The following is a 15468-nucleotide window of genomic DNA, read 5'->3' on the forward strand; positions in this document are numbered from 1 at the left end:
GTGGAAAGTCATTTCCTTCTCTTTATATTGAATCTCTTTGTTGGACTTGTAAAGAGCTAGTAAAGGGAGTGGTCTCGCGCACATAAAAAATTGGTCCCGAAGGCAAAACGGGTCGGTTTCCCCCCCCCCTCCTGCACGCGAGATATACGTGAGGCCTAATCCAAATATGATTTTACTAAAATTTATTTTTTCATTTTTTGAGCGTACCAGAAAATGTCCAAATTCATTCTCTTTTGAATTGAATTTTGTAACGTTTGTAACAACTATAATTTAATTTATTGTAACCACCACTTGAATTCTTGTAACTCCTGGTTGAATTCTGTAACAACTTTTTTATTTCATAACCCCCAATTAAATTCTCCTTCTTGTAACAACTCTAAGTATCTTATCTATATTAGGAGTTGTTTTGTGAAGTTTTCAAATATAGAAAAACACCTTCATCTCTTTCTTCTTCAACCGAATTCTAGGCAATTGTTTTGTACAAATTCCAAACTTTCAGCCACGAGTGCACATGCTTGGAGGTGTTGTGGAACCTTGGGGAGCGACCCAGTCTCACCGATTTGCACCCAGTTGGGTCGAAATCACTTTCAAGACAGTGAATTACCACGACACAGTATTTTTCGATAAGTTGTTCTTGTTTCCGTCTTGTTCCTTGTCAATATTAACTACTCATTATTCTTACAGTAGAATCCCAAAAAAGGAGAGGAAACCAACTTAATTGCGAGAAATATATTTCGTAGAGTTTTAAGAAAAGGTCTGTTTGGTTTTGACAAAAGGGTATGTTGTTTTAAAAAAAAAAAAAAGACCAGTATAGCAGTCGTGGAGCATCTAATATATATCTACAAAAAAATATATTTGACCTAGATACAAGATATATAATCTTTAGACGAAGGTTGTTTAATTGACCACTGTTACACCAACTTAGCTCTGCCACAGGATGGGCTGAGCGATTTTATAGAAATCATTCCGAAGTTATAAAAGGGTTTTTTGAAAACATTACCAAATGATTTGGTGATATTGCAGAATATGTTAGAGGCTCTAAAAACAGGCAAATGGTAGGTTAAGTTATGCTGTATCTTTGTGCGAAAAATGAATTAAACAATCGCAGCAGTGTTAAATTTACTAAATCTCACTCTGGAGCAGATTTAGGTTAGTAAAATTAAAAATATATACTCACTAACAACTGCACAAAATAAATAAAATAAACAATAAAAATGGAAAGCAAAGAATTCCTCGCTTATATCCTGTATCCACACCACATTGCTTATTAATGATTTAAATAATTAAACACCAAAAGAAAAGAAAGGGGAAAAAGAGCCAGGGATTAGTTTTAAAAATCAAGAGAAGGGAGTTGGCTCACATCTGGTTCAATCCAAATGCAGTATCTTGGTTGGTCCAATTTGTGACAATTTGGACTTGAGAAAGCTCCCTTGACAGCTGAGTAATCGAAAGAGTAATGTTTGCGACTGGCCAAGCAATAGAACACCCCGTTCTTGTCGTGAAACATTGGGAAATATATCGTGTTTTCTAACCCTTGTGCAACACAAGGTTTCAAGTAGGAAGCTCCAAAGCTTACAAAGAGAGTTTTATTATCCAAACTTGTTATTTGTTCCCTCTCCAAGATCCTTTTATTTATGTCGTATTTGTACCTCCAAACCTCTACTTTTCCTTCATTGTGAGTTAGAAATACAGCTAATATTCCTCCATTATCGACATCTTTTGCCGTGTAAACCTTTCGAACTGACCTTAGTTTTCGACGCGGCAAGGACTTCCCATAAAATTCCCAGGTAGGTGTCTCTTCAGCTGAGTTTTCCTTGATACTTAATATTCCTAAATTTCCTTTCTCTTCCAATACGTACACAATGTCGTTTTTTAGGAATACTGGATTATTGCATCCAGATAAGTCAATTATTCCTAGCTTATTTCCATCTCCATCTTCATTAACAAAGGCATGATACGTCCATCTACTATCTCCAACTTTGATGATGTATACCGGTGGTGGAGAGCCAAAATTTTCAAAACCAACGACAAAACAATCCGATGATGATGAGTCTGGGGGACACGAAAAAGTCCAAGCATGGAAAGAATTTTGCTTTCCTTCTAGTAGATCAGGGAGTTCAATTATGTCATTGCTTTTGTGATTGAAAAACAACATACCACGTTTGCCCTGACTCATGAGTGACCAATTACCTTTTGCGCTCCGAATTCGAGCACCCCTTAATTTTGGGACGATATCTGTCTTGTGAGTTATGGCATTGTATAATGGATGAAAGAATTCAACTATGCCTATTTCTTGATATAGGGTCATCATACAAGGTGTATTATTGCTATGAGAAAGTGCATGGGAATCATGTATGGGAGAGGGTATTGAGCGCCAACTTTTACAAACAGCACGAAAAACAAAATAATCGCCTGCAATGAGACGTGATGATATTGATATGAGTATGTCAGTCGGAATACAATCAGACCACAATCCATTATCATCAGCACACTCCATTCTCTTCAATAAATATAAATAAAGAAAACAAAATTCAAAAAAAGAAGAAGGAAGAATGTGTGGAAGAGCAGTCCGAGAAAGATTTGCTTAGACTTCTTAAGTACTGTGAATGTCACCCCAGTCCAACTAGAATTGTTAAAGGAATCATTTCCTTATTTAAACTACAATTGGCAAAGGAATCCTTTTTTTATTTGACAATGAATCCTTTCTAATTAGTTAATATTAGAAAGGAAAAAATATTTACCCTTGCCCTACGTCCAAGTAGTAACTTCTTTCCTTGTATTTGAGCTATTCTAATTCCTTTTCCTTATTGTATTTGGAGTCCATTACTTATTCTATTTATATTAAGCTGATGAAACACACACCTTATTCTTATTAGTCTTTAGAACGAGGTTGCCCCAAAAAACATAACGACGTTGCAATGTAAGTTTTTTAGTGTTTTCCTTGGCTTCTTTTTACCTTCCTTTTGGTTCTTCTCTCCTTAGTTTTCTTATTATTTCAGTTTATTCTTAAGTATTTTGCTTTAATTTCTAGATGTTTGTGCAGTAGTTTTCTTTAACTTTCCGGTAACTCTTTAGAGGTAGTTACAAGTTTCAAGTTTTGCAATTACTAATATCAGGAAGAGTAAAATCTAATGTAACCTTTTTTCTTTCTTTTAAACACTAAATTAGCAGCTTCATGCTCGTAGTAGATCAGATTTTTGTTTTAAAAATTTTGTAGTATTTAAGTAAAGTAATTCATCTAAAATTTTGAGTACAATAAACTAAAACCACTTCTATCGTGAAAGATAGAGGGTTCGAGAAATCTCTTTATACTATTAAAATAATAAATTTATACTGGATTTGTGTTTGCTATAGGGGTGTTCAAAACCGAACCGAAATCGAAAATCGAATCTTAATGGCTTATTGGTATCGGGTTAACGGTTTAACGGACGGGGAACAGATTGAATTTTTTTTATTAACGGCTTATCAGTTTGGGGGCGGATTATTCAATTTTCTTAACGGATAATCCGTTAACCCGTTAAGAATATATATATATATTATTTTTATCCATATATATATATATATATATTAAATATCAAAAACCCTTCCACTTCTTCCAATACTCTATCTCTAAGTTCTAACGCCTAATTCCTAAATAATCAGAACCCTAATGCCTAAACTTCAGCCAGCAGCCACCAACATAATTATGGTTCTCTTTATATGACCATAATTCAACCAGCTTCAGTAGAAATTCAACCAGCATTCCAGCAGCCACCCGCAATACTCTATCTCGTCGACTTCCAGCACTCTATCTTAGTGCCCTAGTATGAAGAGCAAGCTCATATTTTTGCTTTTTAAAATTGTAAATATGGCTCCAGCACAGCCTTTGTGTTAATTATTAATATATTGTTACCTTTCTGAGAGAAATGAACAAGAAACAAAGGGAAGGACCGTACATTTATTATAATTTTGCTTCGTTTGTGCTATGAATATATTAATAAAAGCTTAGATACCATTATATTTAATGAGCTAAACTACTGAAATTGTTCCTTTGCATCTAAGCCCAGGCAATCACATAGTTATCTCAATGAAATTTGATATCCTTGTATGATCCATGTTATAGCTAGCAAGAGTTACAGTGGCATATCCATTAGAACTACGTTTTCCTTAATTACATCATATCATAGTCTGCTTTGGGATGTAATGTAGACTACAATGTGTTCTGTTTTTTCACTCTACACCATATCACACACTACATCATTCTTATGTAGGCGTTAACGGACATGTATGTCTGGACTCAATGTGTAATTTTCTATACTGAATTTGTATGCTAGGCGGTCAACAAACAATTAACGCACGCAATATAGATTGAATTAGGCCGATAAACCGCCCGATAAGAGTTAAACCGATACCAATCCGCCCGATATCTTATCGGGTGGCTAGCGGATTAATAGATTTAAAAACCGATAACCGTTAAGCCAAACCGTTAAGAGTAATTAACCGCCCGATCCGCCCGATAAGCGGCCCTCTAGTTTGCTCTTTTGTCTTTTTTTCTTTTACTTACAACACTCATTATTATTATCTTTTGTTTTGCAGAGAAAGAATAAATTTATACGTGATTTGTGTTTACCCTTTGTTTTTTTTCTCCCTTCCTACAACACTCATTATTATTATCTTTATTTATTTTGCAGAGAAAGAAAAATAAAACAGATGAGGTTGGAAGAGTACAAAAACAAAACGTCAGAATATGGCCGACCTCCTTTTTCTGCACAACCACATCCTTGGCTTGTTATTTGTCATGGAAATAACATGCAAAAACAAACGTTTTTCAGCATATCAGAGGAGCAATATTATGTCAAGACTATACCTGAGCTCCGGAACAAAAGAATTTGTGCTTATGCTCATGAATGGCTAGTGTTACTAGATTTTGATTCTTCTGATTGTTACCTTTGGAATCCTACTTCAATGGACAAAATCCAGCTCCCACCACTCCCTGAATATGATAATCTGAAGTGCCTCTTGTCTGCACCACCCCATGATCCTGAATGTCATATTGTCTTCCTAATTGATGAGACTCTTGATGACACTGATGAGACTCCTGACAACGACATGGATATGAAGCCGCTTACACTTTACTTCTGCAAGCCAGGTTATAATCAAGAATTTCATAAACAAGAACTGCAACCAATTAATGGAGATAAAAATTTATGGCGTTGGACAGTTTTCAAGGGAAAATTTTACGGATTAACACTCCAAAGATCAATTTTGGTACTTTTGGATCTAGATAATGACACGGGAATAATAACAATTCACCAATGGATAACCACCCTGTCTATGATCACATAGAATTCTTAGATATGCCACGTTCTGGCGGATACCTCATCCAATCCTCATGTGACGATAATGATATGTTGTTATATGTTCACGATTTGTATTATGGAAGGTTCATGAAGGAGGTTTACGGTTTTCTAGTGTTTCAATTTGATTTTGTAAAAAATGCGTGGGTAGAAATGAAAAGTATTGGCGAAACTGCAATATTTTTAAGTCGTTCTTGGGGGAGAACTTGCTCTACAAGAGGCACCAATCTTAGGAGAGAATCCATATACTTCATTGAGCGTGATGATCGTTGTCTTTGTGTCTTCAATTTGGAAACACAAAGCATATCGGTATCCCTCCCGTGCCCACATGTTAGCAAGACAAACTCGTTGTTTTACTGGCTAAATATTGCTTCATCCCAATGCAATTGATTAATAATATTGGAGTTTTGAAGTTCTTGTCTTTATTATTGAAGACGTATTCTTATAATGACATATTTTGCGTCCAATTTCAATTATTGAAGACGTATTCTCATCGTTTGGGATTTAAGCAACTATGCTTTTTGGGAAAGCTCAGGAAGAAACTTATGCGGTTTCATTGTTTTTCTAATTTATCCAATTGGATTCCAATTATTTTGCTTTAAATAAATAAATTTCAGTTGAAGTTGCGTTCCACACTTAAAGATTCTAAGCGTAAGCATTCTAAATATAAACTCTATTGATAAATATAGGATCATCGAAATTATGATTTTTGCAAAACTTAAAATAACAATACTTCAATCAAGAAAACGTAGCAAAATCCATGCTGTTTTCTTGAAGATTTAGAGAAAAAGTGTTTTATCTTTCTTTTCTACTATTGTGAAACTTGTTTCTCTTTTTCCTTTTATTTATACAGAATAGTATTGATGGAATATAAATATTCAATTTTAGCAGAGGGATGACCCTTTAACAATTTTAGCAAAGGGATGACACCTTGAGATTTTTCTATCTGTTAATTCTTTCATTCCACCAACGTATAAAAGTTGAGAGGAATAGAGAATCATATACCGATTGTAACTTCCCATTATTAAATTAGTGTTTGCCTAAATATTTTATTCATTACACCAAATAATCTCCACATGAACCATGACTTACATACTCGTATCGTTATCACATTAATCAAATGCGACAACAGTAGTTTATTGATCACGCTCAACTCTAGTCCTAAAAAGGATAAGCGGTCGCTGCAAATATAATATCCGGTCTAAGAGTACGGAATCCAATCCCACAGAGAACTAAGGATTAGCTACAACTGCTTACTATCACTAAGAAGACAAGCTCGAATAATTCCTAATTAATAAGATTCCGTTTTCTAACTAATTAATTAATAAATTAAAATAGTAAATTAACAACTAAAGATACTAAGGATTGGAGATAATATTAAGGAGGTCTAGAGTTATGATTTTTCCAATTATCGAAATCCTTCCCGCTATATCTTCTATAATTTCGCATATGTTTTCTCTACCGATTGTGACTACTTTGGGTGTCGTAGTTCTCTCTTAAGCAACTACTATAATTTACTAGATATATTCTCTCGAACTACGCTAGTTGTCACTAATTTACTGCTCACTACGATCGCTCCAAGGTTTCGTTATCTCTAATCCCGCCTTTAAACCCTCCGTATTGATCTCTCACATACGTTAGGAGTGATGTTGTTCAACAACTACCTAAATATGTACCCTCTCTCAAGCAATACACACTAAATAGGCACAGTCAATTGATGGCCATTTAACCAACAACAATAAATACGTAGTTGAACAAGTAGAGATATTCAAAGGCAAAATTATATTAAAACTTAACAAGAATTCAGCCTCCAAAAGGTTCCATAAAACCCTAGATGAGAAAGTTTAGCTACTCATAACCATACTAACAATCATGATAATAATTGAGAGCATTAATATATAGATTAAGGAAGAACGGAAGAGAAAACTCTTGTGATTCGTGGCTTTCAAGTGTTCCTGTAGCCTTTTGCCTCTCCAATAATGTCTCTCCCTCAAGAAATAGGTTTAGAACCCCTTTTATACATGTTGGGGGCGTGTAAAGTCGAAACTACCAAGTTCTAGCCGAATTAGGACGAAATACGCCATTAGCCGTCTCGCTTGGCGCCAACCAGGATACCGAAATTTTTCACTATTCTACCTTTGGCATTTTGGTTGGTGCCTGGCACCAACCTGGGCACCAAACTTATACTCCCTCCAAATTCTTCTGTTTTTACTTCACTTTACATGCAAGCTTGCCAAATCAATTCAAATTGACTCCTACACATATAAACACCATTATTAAGCTCGAGTCACAAATATTTACACCAAAGTTAACAAGATTGAGGTATATTGCAAGGCAAATTACATGCGAAAATATGAATTTTTAGCCTAACATCACCATCACCACCCCACACTTAAGCTCTTGCTAGTCCTCGAGCAACCTAAAACCTTGCTAACCAAACAATGCACGCAAGACATCATACAATCGAGGAACATTTGGCAATTCAACATACTACACCTATGACCATGGTTGATACCAATAATTGAGCCCTTGCATACGCATTCATACATTTCCCAACTTTCACATGCCGGAATATTAGTGACCAATTAAAAGCACTCAAATAACCCGTCCATAACTACCCAACCTTAAAGACCGAGCTATCACCAATAAGCACTCTCAACTCGTCACTCACCAACAAGAGATGTTTAATAATGCCACATATCCGTCATGGAATCATGTGCCTCACCAAAGAATAAGAGAGTATTTGGTCCACATATTCAAATATGCATTCGAATATAATTTAAGGACATCACATATATGAACAAAAGACCACTCGCTCCCACAAAGAAATTCATGTGCACTCCATGTTTGTACCATAGGCTAGGCCATAGTGTATATCTCCACTAATCTAAGCTCGCACAGTCTAAAATCAATTAGGTCTTTATTGGTTGTATTGTAGGCTACGGGACGAGTGGGATATATTTTGGGTATAGTGACTAACCCTCCTATGCACTTTAATACACCACACTTAACTTTCAAATACATACTTTTCATGACCAATTCAAGCAATGCCACGAAACCATATACAACTTGGCCCTTCTTCTTTAATCACAACTCTGCATTCACTAGTCCAGATCATGATGAATATGAGGTGTATTTTCTAAATATATTTTTTTTTTCTTTCTTGATCACAATGAATAGGAAGCGTAATTTCTATATATATATTTTCTTTTTTTTTTCTTCAACACTCTTCATAAATTTAGGTTTCCCAGCTAATGATCTTCAAAACATACATGCACCTTTGACCTTTCTATGGTTCCACTCAAAAGCTACCCCAACTCTCACATTACTCTTCTAGCGACTTAAGTGCTTTCGGAGGTAAAGGTTCGAAAATATTTAATTAAGAACAAAATGGGAATCGGCTTGCAATGTGGGTGCCAAAGAAAAGGCTTATAGGATCAAATGGACTATTTACAGATAATTTTATATATGGTGGCATAATAGCTCAATGGACAATCAAAGAAATGCCTACATCATCTCCTAGAATCACAAAGCTTACTTATTTTGCTTCGACTAACAAATAGGGCAAGTTCTAGACAAACCCATGATAGCATAAAATGTAATCACCAACTCACATCACACAATGCACATGACCCCAATCAGTACAGTTCCATTCCAACTCTCAAGTTTAGGCAAGTAATCACAAAGTCAAGAAGTATTAAGCAATAAAGCACTACATGAACAATGAGCCAAGTAACTAATAGAAAGTGTCACATACAGACTATTCAATCTTTCACGGTATCAATTTTTATCAAAACATGTTAGGAATGTAATTTGCATGCTAAGGCCTGACTATGTTAGCATTAAACATGTCAAAAGGCCTGTAGGGAACTCAATTTTGTGTTTCCTAAAAAATAAAAAATATATAAAAAAATAAAATTTATCCAATTCAAGTTAAATCCCTTGGAAAAGAACCGATGCCAAAAGAAAACCAAGGGGGATTATTATCTACCTGCGACTAACTAAAAATAAAAAAAGTGAAAATTTTTCATTGGACCTTAATCTCTCAAGAAAGCTGTCCAAGAGATCCATTGTCAGAAAAAGTTCCATTTTTTTTTAGTTAAATTAACACAACTAAGATATCATAGAAAATCACCCAGACAATCTTCTCACCCCTCACTTAAAATTGTGCATTGTCCCCAATGCATACCATAAATAATAAGAGGGTGAAAGAAACTCCCTGGTAGGTCAAACGCCGAAGCATCAGCAGCTCATGGGGTACTCAGACTTCTCCCTGGCCTTGTTCTTCGTGCGGGTACCTCACACTTAGTTCCAACCATCTGGTTTTCTTTTTCTTCATTCCAATGGATTTTCTTTCCATGCTCCTACAAAATAAAAATAAAAAACTACACTACAACAAGTGCCTAATTTAACGTCGCGGCACGACATGAATCACTTTCTGCCTCCACTTAGAACTTATGAATTGGATCCCAAGTTTTGATTCTGCTCTATGATCATGCTCCCGGGGAAATACAATTTGTTGCGAGCCAAAAATTAAATGATTCTTTATGCACTTTTTGGCTTTCAACCGAGGAGTGTCACCTTGCTTAGATGACCTTGAAAATTTTAGAATATAGGGCTGTCGAACGGTTGCGTCAGGTCACCATGACGGTGTCAGAATATGCCATCAATTTCAATAAGTTAGCCGTCATATTCCTACTATACTTCCTACAACCAGAGAGCGAGTCCACAAACTCATTAAAAGACCCAATTATAATCGTAAAATTTTGTACAACTCGGGAGCTACAGGCTGATACTTCATTTTCGCTAGTGGTAGAAATTGCCAAGATATTAGAACGTGTTCGGGGTGAGGAAAAAGGAAAACTAAGGAGACCAAGAGGTCTCGAGATTCTGGAGGATTTAGTGAATTCTACTCTGCAAGTATAAATAATTATGGCAGGGGATCGGGCAATCGGCCAGCCTAGTCCGCACATCGAATTACTCGGGGTACTCCAGTAAGTTCTTTTAAAACACCACCGATATAAGTTTCCTACAATGGTTATTCCGGTTATCTAGCACAGACTCAATATGAGCAGCCAAACCCGCAAAGGGACTGTTATGAATACGGTGATACTAGGCACATCATGAGAAAATTATCCCAAACTTGGGAGAGACATATTTCATCAAAGCACTCAGGCTACGTGCCCCACTGCAGTTACTACACCACCCACACGACTAGTTAGGGGTGAAGGACAGGCAGGTAGAAGGTGTCCTAGAGGTGGAGACCCAGCCGTTGATATATTTATTTTATGGTACGGCGGAGGTTGCTACATCAGATGGTGTCGTTACAGGTACGACCTCGATTTAATATAAAGGAATAATTTCCTTAACTTGATTCAGTTCTCAGCATTGAAACGTGTCCTCCTATGGTGCTCCACTTATGCGTTACTCCTGTTGGGAGATTCTATGGAGATGACTACGCCTATCATTCCATGTTGGTCACTAATAAGAGCTGTGAGGCTAAATGTGACTTTGTGTTACTCATTTCGGTAAGTTTTGAAGTAATTTACGGATAATTAATTACAAATTGTGAATTATATCCCTTACCGGTGTGGGGTTCATTATGTGTTGTGATTTTGTTTAACGGAAATTATTTAAAAGGAGCAAATGGAAAGTTTTGATTGGCACGATGTGCATATTACTTGTGATTCAGAACTGAGGACGAGATCCTCGCATTTTAATATAAATTGATATGATTAAACTGGGCTACGAGCTGCGGTGAAAGTTATATAAGGACGAGATCCTTGTGAGGAAAATTCGTGTGTTTAAGTTCTCCCTTGTAAAATCTAATTTGTACTATAGTACTAATAGGGAGTCATGCCTGCTAGGCTTATTTGAAAATTCTTATATGAAATTCTCTATGCATACTTGCCAAATTGGTTTTGTAATTATTGAGTTTTAACCTACGAGGTAGGTTTTCGCCCAGGTGACGTTAAATGTGACTCATTAATTCGGGTAAATAATTATGAGGTCTTCATGCATCGTATCGCGTTATCAGTATTATGAAGGTTTGAAACAAGATTTTTGTTAACATAAAATTAATTGACGATTCTGTAATTGATTATGAACGACTATTAAGACCAGATTGACCCAGAAGGGTGCTCCGTTCAGTTGAACCGAGGAATATGAGGAGAGCTTTCAAAAGCTCAAGATAGCTTTGACTACAACCCTAATGTTGGTATTACCTACAGGTTCAGGGTCTTATACTGTGTATTGTGATGCATCACGTATTGGTCTCGGCGCAGTGTTGATGTAAGATGATAGGGTGATTGCCTACACGTCCAGAGAGTTAAAGGTACATGAAAAGAATTATCCGGTTCATGACCTTGAGTTAGCAACTATTGTTCATGCCTTGAAGATTTGGCGGTATTATTTGTACGGTGTCCATTGTGAGGTCTACACCGATCACTGGAGTCTACAACATCTGTTTAAACGGAAGAACCTGAATTTTTCGGCAGCGAAGAAGGTTAGAGTTGCTTGAGTTTTATGATATCACCATTCTCTATCATCCTAGGAAGGCCAATGTAGTGGCCGATGCCTTGAGTCATAAGGCGAAGAGTGTGGGCAGCTTAGCATATTTACCGGTAGTAGAGAGGCCTTTAGCCTTGGATGTTCAGGCCTTGGCCAACCAGTTTGTTAGACTGGATGTTTCCGAGCCGAGCCGAGTATTGGCTTGTGTGGTTTCTCAGTCTTTTCTTTATGATTGTATCAGGGAACGTCAGTATGATGACCCCCATCTGCTTGTCCTTAAGGATACAATTCAGCACGGTGATGCCAAGGAAAAGTCACTATTGGAGATGATGATGTATTAAGGATGCATGGCAGGCTATGTGTGCCTAATGTAGATGGTTTGCATGAGTTGATTCTCCAGGAGGCTCATAGTTCGCGGTACTCCATTCATCCGGGTGCTGCAAAGATGTATCAGGACTTGAGACAACACTATTGGTGGAGGCGGATGAAGAAAGGCATAGTGGAGTATGTATCTCGGTGTCTAAATTATCAACACGTGAAATATGAGCATCAGTGACCAGGTGGATTGCTTCAGAAGTTAGAGATTTCAGAATGGAAATGGGAGCGGATCACTATGGATTTCGTTGTTGGGATTTCGCGGACTCAGAGGAAGTTCGATGTAATTTGGGTGATTGTGGATAGATTAACCAAGTCAGCTCATTTCATTCCTATGATTACTACTTACTCTTCAGAGTCAAAATTGTCAGACTTCACGGTGTACAAGTATCTATCATCTCTGACCAGGATACACAGTTTACCTCACGGTTTTGGAGGGTTGTACAGCGAGAGTTGGGTACTCGTGTGGGGTTGAGTACAACATTTCACCCTCAGACAGACGGGTAGTCCGAATGCACTATTCAGATACTGGAGGATATGCTTCGTGTGTGTGTGATAGATTTTGGGGGTGCTTGGGACCAGTTCTTACCACTTGCGGAGTTTGCTTATAACAACAGTTACTAGTCAAGCATTCAGATGGATCCGTATGAGGCCTTGTATGGTAGGCGGTGCCGGTCTCCAGTGGGTTGGTTCGAACCGGGCGAGGCTAGGCTATTGGGTACTGACTTGGTTCAGGATGCCTTGAAAAAGGTTAAGTTGATTCAGGATCGACTTCGTACATCCCAATCTAGACCGAAGAGTTATGCGGATCGGAAGGTTCGTGATGTTGCATTCATGGTTGGTGAGCGGGTATTGCTCCGGGTTTCACCTATGAAGGGTGTGATGAGGTTCAGGAAGAAGGGCAAGTTGAGCCCTAGGTATATTGGACCTTTTGAGATTCTTGAGAGAGTTGGAGAGGTGGCTTATAGACTTGCACTACCACCTAGTCTCTCTGCAGTTCATCCGGTATTCCATGTTTCTATGCTTCGAAAATATCACTGCGATCCGTCTCATGTGTTAGACTTCAGTTCGGTTCAGTTGGACAAAGATCTATCTTATGTTGAGGAGCCAATGGCTATTTTAGATAGGCAGGTTCGAAAGCCGAGGTCAAAGAACATTGCTTCCGTGAAGGTTCAGTGGAGGGGTCATCCGGTCGAGGAGGTGACTTGGGAGACCGAGCATAATATGCACAGCTGTTATCCACACTTATTCACCAGCTCTAGTACTTTTTCTAACTCCGTTCGAGGACGAACGTTTGTTTTAGAGGTGGAGAATGTAATGACCTAAAATGTCACCTCGAAAAGCACTATTTATCATTACTCAACTTGCGTGTACAATCCGTAAAATTTTTCGAAAAGTTTTTATGTGAAAAATGGATTAAAATGTGAGTTAGAGCTTTAAAACTCAACTGAGTTGACTTTGGTCAACATTTTGAGCAAACGGACTAGGACCAGTATTTTGACAGTTTCGGTAGGTCCGTATCGTGATTTGGGACTTGAGCGAATGCCCGAAATTAAATTCCGAGGTCCCTAGTCCGATATATGGAATTTTGATGAAAAATTAAAAGTTTAAGTTCAAATAGTGATCGGAGGTCGAATTATATGCAAACGACCCCAGAATAGAATTTTGATGATTCCAACAGCTCTGTATGGTGATTTTGGACTTAGGAGCTTGATCGGAATTTTATTGGAAGTTCGTAGTGAAATTAGGCTTGAAATGACTAAAATAAGAATTTAAGTTTGAAAATTTAACCGGGGAGTTGACTTTTTGATATCGGAGTCGGAATCCAGTTGCGAAAATTTTCATAGCTTCGTTATGTCATTTATGACTCGTGTGCAAAATTTGAGGTCAATCGGACTTGATTTGATAGGTTTCAACATCGAATGTAGAAGTTGGAAATTCTAAGTTTCATTAAGCTTGAATTGGAGCATGATTCGTGATTTTAGCATTGTTTGATGTGATTTGAGGTTTCAAATAAGTTCGTATGATGTTTTAGGACTTGTTGGTGTATTTGGTTGAGGTCCCGAGGGCCTCGGGTGAGTTTCGGATGGTTAACGGATCAAAAATGAGACTTAAACAGCTATGGTAATTTTTCTTCTGTTGAGCAATCGAGCCCAGAAGTCGAGCCCAAAAATCGAAGCCCAGAAATCGAGCCGAGGATCGAAGGCAAGGCTCGAGAGCCATAATCGAAGGCAGGCTCGAGAGCCATGATCGAAGGCAAGGCTCGAGGGCCATGATCGAAGGCCACTGATCGAAGGCTCAAGATCGATGCCATGATCGAGGCCATGATCGAAGGCCAAGGCTTGATGCCAGGATCGAGGCCTAGACTCAAGGGCCATGATCGAAGCCACGATCGAGGCCCAGTTTCGAAGACTGCCTGGACAAATTTATAAAAGAGGTGATTTCGTGCATTTGCCATTTTTGACGAACTTGAGCTTGAGCAGAAGCGATTTTTGAAAGATTTTCAAGGAAAAATATATGGGTAAGTGATTCTAACTCGGATTTGGTCAATATACATGAATATATCATTGTTTTCACCATTTAATTAGTGTATTGAGATGGAAATTTGGGAAACATTTTAGAAATCTCATAAAAATAAATTTTTGAGATTTCGGTGTCGATTCAGAGTCGGATTTGAGTGAAACTGGTATGGTTGGACTCGTAATTGAATGAGTTGTCGGATTTTGTGAGTTTTGCCGGATTCCGAGATGTGGGCCCCACGAACGATTTTTGAGCTAATTTCGGATTTTTTTTGAAAAATGTAGTATTTTCTTATGAAATTGATTCCTATAATTTTTGTTGACTGTATCGAATTAATTATGACTAGATATGAGTCGATCGAAGTCGAAAAATCGAGGAAAAAATATATTACTTGGTTAAATTAGAGCAAGTCGAGGTAAGTAACCTTTTTTTTTTTGTTGTAAAGTCAACTCTATTCTATTAAAATGATTTAAGCGAACAGAAAAAAGGTTAAATTGGAGCAAGTTGAAGTAAGTGACTTTTTTTTTTTTTTTTGGTAAAGTCAACTCTATTCTATTAAAATGATATAAGCGAACAGAAAATCATTTGCTCATAGTTCAAGATCCAGCTTCCATCGTCAGAATAGCAGTATTATGGGATAAAAAGTTTTGGAAGCAACTTGATCTAACATTCTCACATTAGATTTTGAACTAACACTCACACCTCTCCGCAATTAAGAAATAAAATT

General features: G+C 37.3%; 1 protein-coding gene across 1 annotated transcript; it reads right to left on the bottom strand.

Annotated features, from left to right (window-relative positions):
* Positions 1-1330: 1330 nt before the first annotated feature.
* LOC142166090 (F-box/kelch-repeat protein At3g18720-like) lies at positions 1331-2497 on the bottom strand. The gene has a single exon (XM_075224511.1). It carries the CDS (start codon positions 2495-2497, stop codon positions 1331-1333), a length of 1167 nt encoding a protein of 388 aa, XP_075080612.1.
* Positions 2498-15468: the final 12971 nt, after the last annotated feature.

This window comes from Nicotiana tabacum, chromosome 2, assembly GCF_000715075.1.
Source record: "Nicotiana tabacum cultivar K326 chromosome 2, ASM71507v2, whole genome shotgun sequence".
Taxonomy (NCBI): Eukaryota; Viridiplantae; Streptophyta; class Magnoliopsida; order Solanales; family Solanaceae; genus Nicotiana; species Nicotiana tabacum.

Excerpts from the sequence above, each read along its gene's own strand:
- LOC142166090 (XM_075224511.1), bottom strand. The coding sequence starts at position 2,497 with ATGGAGTGTGCTGATGATAATGGATTGTGGTCTGATTGTATTCCGACT.